Genomic DNA, 11,453 nt, shown 5'->3' on the forward strand with positions numbered 1-11,453 from the left:
TTGCGACAGTAGCGTCTTGATTTAATGTACTTTGCATTGAAAAGCCTATCTCTTTGAAAAGGGTAGGGACCCCTTAAGCCAAATATTTATTATGAATGTAAAACTCAGTTTTTAGGCTTACTTAACTTGCTAGCTTGTTTTTTGGGCTAGGCTATTAACTAAAATTTGATTGCACACTTTCCAGAAATACTTTTGGCTGGCTTTTTTGTATTTAACGGCGTTTAATTCTTTGTTTATTCATTTTATTTGCAAAACTGGTAGGACAGTTATTGTTTTCGTGCTATAATGAAGTGTACGTATTTTTCTGACAGAATGGATGCGTTTTAAGTTAATAAAAGCATAAAGCACTAATATTTTATTAAAATGTACGCAGACAAACGATGAAAAAGCTGATAGAAAATTTAACAAAGGAGTGAAAGGACATGGTTTGGCTGGCTTCTAACGAGTCTTGTCTCTCTGGATTAGCACAATGACCGATAACGGAATGGTAGCATCAACCTTGACGGCCAGGGGCTGGACGATCATTGACTGACATATATGCTAGTAGTACATAAATCAATTTTACCGCTTGCATGTGATTTGCAAGTAAGTCATTTCCGGCTTTGCGTCGATCCATATCGCCTCATTTTAGAGCCAGCCAACGTGGACATTTCAAGTTAGTGATGCAACCATCATCAATACTGTTTTGGCCATGATTTTTTAAAAATTGCCTTTACAGGCTCTGAGCATTAGGTTTTAAAATAGTTGCAATGGTTATTTTTGTAAGTTTCTACTACTTTTCCGCCTAAATCATGCTATTTCAATGGCCCTTTATTTCAGAATTTCCGTCTTCGACGAGCGACTGCATCCATTTTGTTGCTGGGAAGCCTGACTGTAAACGAAAGCCCTATGCATCGCAAGCCATTGGTACTGCTGGGGGCGCTACCAAAACCATTGTTTCGACATAAAGCTGCAAGCTGCAATCGACCAGGTATTGTGTTTTCAAAATGGCTGCCTGTCGGCAGCGTTTTCGAAAATGTATCGTTTACACTTTTGCATTTTTGGTGTTTTTACCTCAACATATTACACCCAAAATTCATTGATTGAAGTATTTGGCAACGGTCTGTTTGCAAAGCAATTATGATTTGTCATTTAGTACAAGACGTATTTTGTTGTTGTTCCATAACAGTGGTCGCGATTTACCACGGCGAACGAAAGAAAACCGTCGACATTCATTCGCTGTGATCATCTTGCAGGCCGGCTAAGACAGCTTCTGTTGCGTTGTTTAGCAGACTTGTCACAGTTGTCACAGTTTGAAGATCCTTTTCAAGTGATTTTCGATGCAGGCTTCGTACTGAGCAAACAACCTCAACTGGAAATGAATGGCAAAGTTTTTTCGCGAACGTGCTTTCATCGCGCTGCTAGTGTCTTCTTTTGTAAAGAACTTACCTATGCAAAGCTTTCGAAAACGCCGACCAAGGAATTGAAAGGTATGAACACAGCTTGTCTCACGTGTTACTGGTTGTTCTTGAGTTGATTGCATTTGCTTGGAAAAGCCGTTAAATACCTTTAAATCGTTGTCAGTTGTGAGAACGTTAACGACCAAGCCATCCCTTGCAAATCTTTGGCAAGCTTCTACCCTAGGTCGCGCGCCATGTTGGTTTGCAAAACGGAAATAAATACGATCGCAGTTTTTATGTTATCAGTAGGTGTGTCTTGTCTATATTACTGCTAGACGTCGTCTTCCTACGACTTTCCTGCGAGCGCTCCTAAGATAATCTGGCAACACATGAAATCGCCTTTTTGCCAGATCCTGCTAGCGTATTGTTGAATTATAATCTTGTTCCAGGCTAACTGCGTTTCGCCATGTCGTACACAACGCATAGATTTTCAATGGGACCAAATTACTTGTAATTGGTCCAGAATTTTAACCTTAATTGATGTCTTTTGACCAATTAAGGATGTCTGTGCTCTAATCGCCATCTAGCGGATAGTGTAAATTTGATCTATTTAATAAACATTCAAGCTCTTTTCGATAGAGATTGCCAATCTTTCGCGCACGATGGACTTTCAGTTGGTATGTTCTAATGCAAGTGTCTTTAACCTTAGACAGTCGGATTAAAAAATTCCCTATAAGGGCTCACTTCCCAATATAAAGACAATTTTGAGCCGGCAACACATTGATTATTACGTGTTCGTACTCAATGCGTCATATTAAAAAAAGTAAGAAAATTTCCGGTCCAATGCGCATGTGACGTCGCTGTGAACAAGTTTTGTTGTTATTTTGGCGGCAGCTGGTCGCAGGTCTAGGCTAGGTTGTACATTTTTTGTGGGTTTGAGTTTTTGCTTTTTTGGAGAATTTGTGCTGAATTTTTAAGTTTAAAACTTGCTGTAAAGTTTAGGTAGCTGTTATAGAAAACTGAGTACATGGATTTTGTCCAAATTAGGACTGCAAATAGTCATAACCTAGATATCGTTGCAAGCAAAAATTCAGTGTAGGTTTATGATGTGAATTTGCGACAGTAGCGTCTTGATTTAATGTACTTTGCATTGAAAAGCCTATCTCTTTGAAAAGGGTAGGGACCCCTTTAACAAAATATACCTAATTGGAAAAAAGCTGACTTGCAAAGCATTGTGTGCATCGTAGGTCATAATTTTCTTCACCTTGTTTCTGAAATGGTTGAGTCTCAGCTTATGGCGACAAATTAAAGAATTCATGAGACAGCGTCATGCGAGTGCAGTGTTTTAAAATGCACAAAATGAAAAAACTTTATCTAAAACACACTTTACTGTATGATCAGATTCTGCAATTACAATCTGAAAATATAAACTGTGCAAACAAATTGTTTTTAAGTATTTGTGGCGCCTCTAATGATCGTATGAGTCTTAAAATAAAAGGTCAAGTTATAAAAATGTTTATGATAATAAACCGCATAACCATCGATCGATTCGTCTAAAGTGAAAAATGAAATGAAATCGTGAAAAACCGACGACAGAGCAAACTTCCAACAGATTAACAGCAACAAAAGAATAACCACAGATCCAACGTTAAAATAATTTATTGTCTGGGATGTGTTGTTTTTAGCTTTTTTTAAGCGGCAACACTCTGGCATTTTTAGTTTGAGCAAACATTTACTTGAAACCAATCCAGGATGTGACGGGTGGTTTATCTGTTCGCTTGTTATAGGAACTTACCTGAAGGGTAGAAGTTTAGTAACCTCTGAAGTATCATCAAATTGTCTTATTACTGTAAAGGTTTACATTTTTATGCTAAACATCCTAAATTTGCTAAACATTTTATCGCAGGTGGTATAATTGTTAGAATAGGTTTTAGACCAAACAAAGGCTTTTGTCATCGTCTTTGAAGCTTATCAAAAATGGCAGGTTAATTCTAAGCTATATTTTATTTTTTTGCCATAAATTGTAATGCTGAAAATATTTAATTACATTACTTTCGAGTTAAATCAACAACAATTTACATCTGAAATGCCTTGGTTCAGCAGATCAAGTGATAAACCTTGTAAACGATGCGAAAGGAGAGAATGGACAAACAACAATCGACATCGATGCCTTGGAACAAGTTTTTCTCGGCGAGCATGCGATTGACAATCGGGTCGCAATTTACTCAATCACTGGGCCTTTCGGTTCAGGCAAGTCATTCTTTTTGAACCTGTTTCATCACTATCTTCATGATCACGGCTTGTGTCAGGTGAGTTGAAGAATCCAGACTTGAAATATGTTAAGACTTATGCGTTAAATTTCTCTCTGTGGTTGATGTTTTTGTGCTGTTTCTGTTTCTTTTGTCTACTTTGTGAGGTCTAGTCTAGACTCTAGAGCAAGGGTGCAGGAAACTACTTAAAGAGGAGGGGACAGCTTCACATAAATAACACTTTTAATTACCAAAACCTTACAAAGCAATTATGCGGCTTTCTTATTCATTTGCACCTTTTGGTTGATGCACGAAATATTTATCGGCATTTTGACAATCTTCAGATGGATTCACATAAAAAATATCAAGGCGATGAAAAGAAATAACTATTTGGAATGTATTTGGGAAAGTGAAACTTATTCAAAGATATGACGGTCAACAGTCAGCTTTACCAGTTTTTGCAAGTAGTAAACGGGTCGTGGTGAACAATGATAGCATTGTGATGCGACTATTGCTAATGTTATGTTAACAAAAATCGACGTCGTGTGACTATAAGCCAATAATAATTCAACAAAAAATAGGAGAGGACACACGTTTCCTACCGTTCGCTTCTTGAACAGAAACATTAGTCAACAGCAGATTCATGCAATATTAAACTTTGCTCGGCCTCACTTCCATAAAAAATGGATATTTGAAACTAATTCCCCGTAATCAGTTGGCCTGTAAATACTTTAGCAATTGGTATTTTTGTGATTCCTCAGATCCCTCATTTCTTCAGTTCTGTAAATTAGTGTTTCGCTGTATTTGACTAACACAACGTCTTTTTGCAGACTCCTGGACACAATCATGAGTTGCTTGATAGAAACAGCCTTCAAAATGTCTTTCAGACTGGAGATGGAGAGGTAGCATCTTGCACTAAGGGTATCTACGTCAGCAAGGAACCTCATCTCTTGGAAGACGGCGAAGGACATCAGGTTTAATCGAGTAGAACTGCAGAATATTAAATGGACTGATGCACGTGAACGCTCATTTCCTTGATCTTGTCATTCTTAGATTGCGTTGTTTCTCATGGACACGCAAGGAATGTTTGATTTCGAGGACAGTACGTCACATAGCAGTTTGATTGTCGGCTACAGTTTGATCTTGAGCTCTTTGCAGTTTTTTAATGTTCCTGGAAAGATCGACAAAAGTCACATCGAATTTTTATGCGTAAGTTGAAATATTTGGCAAATACTTTCTTGTAAATAATAACATGTTTCACATAGAAACAAAGTGTTGACTGTTTTAAGACAGTTTGAGCACAAATCAAGCGACTTCGCTAAAATTCTACAAAAATAAATGGTTCACGGAGGTTCACGGTTCACGGTTCACGGTTCACGGAGATAAATATACTTGTTACAATTCCTAATTTCTTGTTATAACTCTAAACATTTCTTTTGTAAATTAGATCGTTATTTTGCAGGGATTTTCTGAATTTGCACAATCCTTACAGGCTGAATCAGGAGGTCCTCCTTACCAGGTTAAGCTTCAATTACAGAATCGCTAACGGCAGTACATTAAACTATTATGATTTCTATTGCTACAACTTGGATAGAATTTAAACGACTTCCAGCGGTTTTAAGCTTTATTTAAGCTAAATCCTGAAAAAAAACTAAACGATATTAAAAAATGTTGGTGGCAAATTGTGTTCCTATAGACATAGACATCTACAACATTGATAACGTTTTCTGTATTGAATTCCAATGCTTTGCTCGATGGTATTGAAATTAAATTTTTTCTTCTTAAGCATTTAGATTTTCTTATTCGAGATTATGAAAAGGACACATATCCCCTCGGAATCAATGGTGGGCAGAAATACATTGAAGATATCCTTGACAATTCGAACGAAAGATCCAAGGAGTTTAAAGCTTTGCAAAACTATCTTACAAAATTTAATAACAAGGTCACAGGCTTCATCTTACCACCTCCAGGTCTACCGGTGAAAAAATACAAAGGAAACCATGATCCGTGTAACGTGGGAGGTATTTCTTTTATTTGCTTTTGTCTTATGAAAATTGTCAAAGTACTATATATTTTAAGATAATGAAATATTTGTGGGAATTTGACACCCTGCTACCATCCATAGGGCATGAGGGTAGCTATTCTTTTTTGTTTGCTTTTGTCTTATGAAAATTGTCAAAGTAGCCTACTATATATTTTAAGATAATGAAATATTTGTGGGAATTTGACACCCTGCTACCATCCATAGGGCATGAGGGTAGCTATTCTTTTTTGTTTGCTTTTGTCTTATGAAAATTGTCAAAGTAGCTTACTATATATTTTAAGATAATGAAATATTTGTGGGAATTTGACACCCTGCTACCATCCATAGGACATTAGGGTAGCTATTCGCATGTCCGAACGTCATGCTGTTGGCCGCCATTTTGGTACTTTCGATTAATTAATTATTAGTGATTAAACTTCTGTCGATTGGATACGACCGAATAGAAAATCTTGGGAATTGGAATGAATATGGTTCTGGAACTTATGTTTTTTCCGGCAATGTTGCGTACATTTTATGTAGGAGCAGAACAAACTGTTGACTTTGGCAAGTTATTTAAAAAATAATTGGAATAATACACCGCAAATGAGAGTTTCCAATCCAATCATACCAACTGAAAAAATTCTTAGAAATCGAAGACATTTTCATGGAAAAAACTACGGAGTTGTTCCAACACTTTTGCTCACCAAACAACATTATGACGAAACAAATAGAAGGAGAAGTAGTGAACGGAAGAATGATTAACGACTTTGCATCCAAAATAGCCGAAAAAATTAAAGACGGTGAAGTGCAACTAGCCAAAGGTTATGTCGAGGTCGGTAAAGAGAATAATTAGATAACTGAAGCTCTGTGCTACTGAGTAGACGGTTGTGCACCAAACACACTTGTAGGCCTATAAACTGAATTATATAGGAAAGTATTAATACTTTCCTATATAATTTTTTCGACCATATAATAAATTGGCAAAGTCATATCCTGCATTCTATATAGGCTTTGAATATTTTTAACCCTTATGAGCTGCAATAAACCAGTGAGATATACTTCAACAGGGTGTTCATCATATGAAGATGCTTGATCTTGCACTGCAGCTCGAGAATTACTATTGGAAGGAGATGTGCTCTCATGTAAAAGTAAGCAGGTCAACTACACATTTCGGCACGCTGAAAAATTTTAGCAAAAAATACCAAAACAAAATTTTCTAAAATGGAAATATCGAAAAAAGTTTAAAGCGCATCAAACGTATCAGTGTGGAATTCTCTTTCACTATTCCAAGCTCGAATTCTCTTAAAGTAATTTATGCGTTAATTAGCTACACAGCTGTAGTAGAAATCGAATTTGTGGCGTCTGGTAAATTTAGCAAAAGGTTTAATCAAACGTGCATTATATTTCTGGGTTCACTTTTCAGCGCCACCAATTGAAGAATAAAAAACAACAAGAAATAAGCGAAAATAATTTTGACAAAGAACACAAAGATCTTGCAGAGAAAGTGCTGGTTGATTACGACGAAACAGCTAAGCCAGGAGACGAAGAATTTCAGCAGGAATGGAGAAATAACGTGAAAGATGTTCTACAACAGTTGTATGAAATGCTAAAGGTGAACGCAGTTATAGCAGCTGCAACAACAAGTTAAGGCAAATATTTTTGTTTCGTAAAACATAGCTCAATAGAAACAAGTCTTTGAAAAAAATGACTTGAAAATTAAGTTGTTTTCTTTTGCGGGCCCCGATGAAAATTTGCAGAAATAATAGTGGTCCATTCACAACCAATCAATGCAGTCAATTAAATAGCTTAAATTTGTAAATGGGTTTTTGTTTGGACAAAATTTAGAATATTACACACACAGATAGTTCTTTTTAGTTAATTGCATCTTATTATTCCTTTTTAAAGGAGAAGATTTCGGCCGAAAATGAATTTATGAAGATCTTTGCGGAGTTTTCCAAACAACTGCAAAAGGTGAAACCAATCATTTATAAGTTCACCAAATCCAGTCTTGGTATTAGAGTTCGACTAAAGTTTGTAGTGTTGCTGTTGTATTCGAAATGTTATTATAAAAACATTTTCGGTTGGGATGCGTTTTCATTTTTGATACTTGCTTGCAGGGTGTACAGTTAAAAGGGAATGAAGCTCTAAAAAAGGCCGGAAAAACAGCCATGAAAAAAGCTTTGGAAAATATAGAAACAAGCAAAAAAATTCCACCCTGGTGCAAACGTGAGCTTCAAGAAAAACTGAATGAACAAGTACAATGGCTTTGCAAATACGTGAAGACGAAAAACAAAACAAATCGCATCATTTTTGGCCTAGCACTGGGAACATTGCTAACTGGGGCTGTTGCTGCTGGTATTGGCGCTGTGGCTGTTGGGGTGGCAGGAACGGCGAATGCTGCTTTTGCTGGGCCGACTCTCATCACTGTGGTTGCTGCTTCAAATGAAAATCTTTCCGAAAACATGAAGAAGCTTTACTCAAGTATTAAGCACGTCTTTGCAAAGGACGTCGGGTATAATTTGTTTGATGATATGTTAGACCTCGAGCCGGCCGCTGATGATGGGGGCAGTGAAACTGCATTTTCTGTGTCACTCAATATTGGCGGCAACCGCATCTTGTTCAGCCCCACCCAGTAAAACAATTGAGTGTAATGTAACTGTAATATAACTTATAATCCAACTTTGCTTTGTAGTCTCATAATTTCGTAGCTTGTATTGGTAAAAATGTATAAATGATCGATATACATATATTTTTGTAGCATATTAATATACTGTTGTGACATAGTAATTGACATTTGTTAAATACAATGTGTAGGTCTATACGTTACAGTCAGCATATTGTCTATCTCTCTTACTATGTTATTCTGTTTTCCGGAACGTTAATGTATGTTGTTTCAAAGAATTGCGTTTATTGACATGCTTTTGTGGGTAGTTGATCAGCTGAGTGACATTTCATTTGAGTGACAGCTCATTTGAGTGACACATTCTTTTAACGTTTATTTGAGTGACAAATAATTCATGCTCAACTGAGTGACAGTTCATTTGAGTGACACGTTGGTGGGTACTGATCAAACTACTGTAATGGTTGAGAATTGAATGGCACATACGATATAAATGCAACCGATAACATGGTTTCCGATGCTCTTCACACAAATACAACAGAAACCATGTTATCACAACATCACACCAACGCACTAGAAAACATGGTTTCCGTTGCTCTTATCTTGTCTTATCTGTTGCATTTCACACAACATCGCACCGACGCAATAGAAAACATGAACAAGAACTCTTTCGCCTTGAATTTGGTGCATCGACACCATTGCGCCGATTGCGTATGACAAGGCAAAAAGAAACCCGCATTGGAAATTTGTTTTCCCAGCAAGAAGACCTTCAACAGGAAGTATTTCTCCGCCGAATTGCGCGTAATTTGAAGATCGGACCAACTGCGGAACTAACAGAAGAATTGGACGAGATGGTTGAGGATTCTTAGTTGTTTTTTCTCTAAACTTTGTCTTGTGTGTGTTGTCATCTGTGCATTTACTAATTAACAGCAACTGCAACTTAATCAACAAATGTCAATCTGTCACTCAAATGAATTTCACAGTCCTTATCAATGTGTCACTCAAATGAATTAAACAGTACTTATCAATGTGTCACTCAAATGAACTGTAATTATGTCACTCAAATGAACTGTCACTCAGCTGATATACAACCGTTTTTGTGCAACCGGGGACCTGATGTTGTACCTTCACCCTGGCCACAGAAACGGGATTCCGATCCCTGACGTTGTGTTTCTTTTTGGTGTGGTTTTATTTTAACCATCCTATGCGCATGAACAAGCCCTACAAGTCGTACAACTCCTCCTCCTATGTCCTTTACGTTTCCCCAAATTTTGTTTTTGGCATAACTATTGATAGTCTTGTGTGTTTTCTTCTTTCTTTGTGCTTTATTTAGTTTTAAGGCAACGCTTTCCAGCAGCTCCAGGAATTAACGTCGATCTTCATACATGCCAGATTTTGTTTGATCGCGATTTTTAAAACCAGATGAAAACAGTCGATTGGGCGCTCACCCCGAGCGAGCTCCCCGTATGCATACATGATATCTTTCGGGATGCGACTGTCGGTAATCCATTCCATGACTGTGACTTGACCAAAACAACCTGTGCTATTTTAGAAAAGAGTACATGCTAGGAAGACCAGCTTGAGATCCCAGGTCGGTTTTGTGACATGATCTTGCAAAGACTTCTCTGGTGGTCCAACCTCTTTCCTTGATGCGAACAAGTGGCAGAACCTACTGCAATGCAAATGATTGCGGATGACGCAGGCGCTATGCGGGCAGCCATCTTGGGTTTAGTGGCCCGCTTCGAGTTGTTCCATACTCTGAGCGTGAGATGAACATGTTTTGTAGCTGTTTTTTTCGACTTGATGTCCTAATCGGTATCCTTAGGCACAATTTGTCGTGTGGTCGCATTTTTATTTGGTTTATTTGTAAATATTATATAACTATTAAATTAATACTCTTATTATACTCGTTAATTATATCATTTATTATCAAAATTAAAAGTTTATCAGGTGAGTATGTAAAAATAAATTTCACACCGATATAATTTCATGTGGAAGCAATTCCAGGGAGCAAAGCGCAACATCTTAAGGCTTTGTTGGACGCTTTTTCTTATCGCCGATAAGGAATTTGACCCTTCTATCAGCCTGAACCAAGCCAAGAGTCTTAGACTTAAACTCTGACAAAATGTTCCATCTCCTACCCTCTCTTCGCTGACAAAACAAATCTAGAAATAGTCACTTTCAATGTCTTGGATCTGTTATAACTGAAAATCTCTTCCTAATCATAAAATACTTAATAATGAGGTAAAAAAGCAATCAATTGCTGTCACCGTCAAGGTGGGATGTCTATGTGCCATCGTCGAGCAAACTGCTATCAGAAAAATATTCTTTCCCTCTCCAAAAGTTGTCTTTCTTCTTATAGTCTTTAACAGGCTTTGCAGCGGTGGGCGTACTTGTCTCCAGTTTGTTTACTTTAAATTACAGATTAACTTAATCGCTAAATTACGGCTTGGCCTTGTCCAGCTTAATTTCCTCTGAACGAAGCACGTTGTCTCTCGTTTCACATTTTTACCCCATGCATGATTTCTATGTGAAGATAACCGGCAACCCACTGAGAATATGAACACTTATGAGATAATTTGTTCATGTTAAATTTTCGACGCAGTTCAATCTCAGTCTTTATTCCTTTTGCAGGAAAGTTCTGGTTCTTCGGCTTCTTCTCCCGATCAGAATTTAGATTTCAATTATTTTCATGACTTTGCTTTCGTGGGTCGTGGAACATTCGAGAACTTGATTGCGTAATAATGCTCGGTTTCATGAAATAAAATCTGTTTCAAACGTGTTTCGGAGCCGTTATCACTTTATTATACCCTTTTATTTTAAAACTGAAAACATTTACAATCAAAAGAAAAGTCATGAGATCTTTATTGGCCGAATCTCACAAAATGGATTATTGCCTAAATTTCATTACGAAAATAATAATAATCAGGAGCAAAACATTTAAAACAGTTTGGCCATATGCAGGTAGGCTATTGCTATTTGCTATATTATACAATCTTTATGTCTATTTGTTCTTTGTCTTCGGCTCGTAGGCTTTAATGAGCACCACTGAAAATCGACCAGTAATCATTGTCTGTACAAACCACTTCATCAAGGCTACCGTGTCAGTGACCCCCTTCCCATGAGCAATGTACATGGACTGGAATCCTTCAATGGCGTGTGCAACCACAAAGTAATAGAAG

At 37.2% G+C, this 11,453-nt stretch overlaps 1 protein-coding gene across 3 annotated transcripts; it reads left to right on the plus strand.

Moving 5' to 3' along the window:
- The first annotated feature begins 3,270 nt into the window (after positions 1-3,270).
- On the plus strand, positions 3,271-9,476 carry LOC143472380 (atlastin-like). Of its 3 annotated transcripts, none has more exons than XM_076969974.1 (11): positions 3,271-3,363; positions 3,483-3,688; positions 4,459-4,602; positions 4,682-4,837; positions 5,091-5,147; positions 5,415-5,649; positions 6,299-6,483; positions 6,719-6,799; positions 7,075-7,263; positions 7,557-7,622; positions 7,769-9,472. In XM_076969974.1, the coding sequence occupies exons 1-11, from the start codon at positions 3,357-3,359 to the stop codon at positions 8,285-8,287; spliced, it is 1,845 nt and encodes a 614-aa protein (XP_076826089.1). In that variant the 5' UTR covers positions 3,271-3,356; the 3' UTR covers positions 8,288-9,472. The 3 variants fall into 3 exon arrangements, with proteins under 3 accessions (XP_076826089.1, XP_076826090.1, XP_076826087.1); XM_076969975.1 differs by having other exon boundaries at positions 3,289-3,363; positions 3,480-3,688; positions 7,560-7,622; positions 7,769-9,476; XM_076969972.1 differs by having other exon boundaries at positions 3,289-3,363; positions 3,480-3,688; positions 7,769-9,473.
- Positions 9,477-11,453: the final 1,977 nt, after the last annotated feature.

Source organism: Clavelina lepadiformis, chromosome 1, assembly GCF_947623445.1.
Source record: "Clavelina lepadiformis chromosome 1, kaClaLepa1.1, whole genome shotgun sequence".
Taxonomy (NCBI): Eukaryota; Metazoa; Chordata; class Ascidiacea; order Aplousobranchia; family Clavelinidae; genus Clavelina; species Clavelina lepadiformis.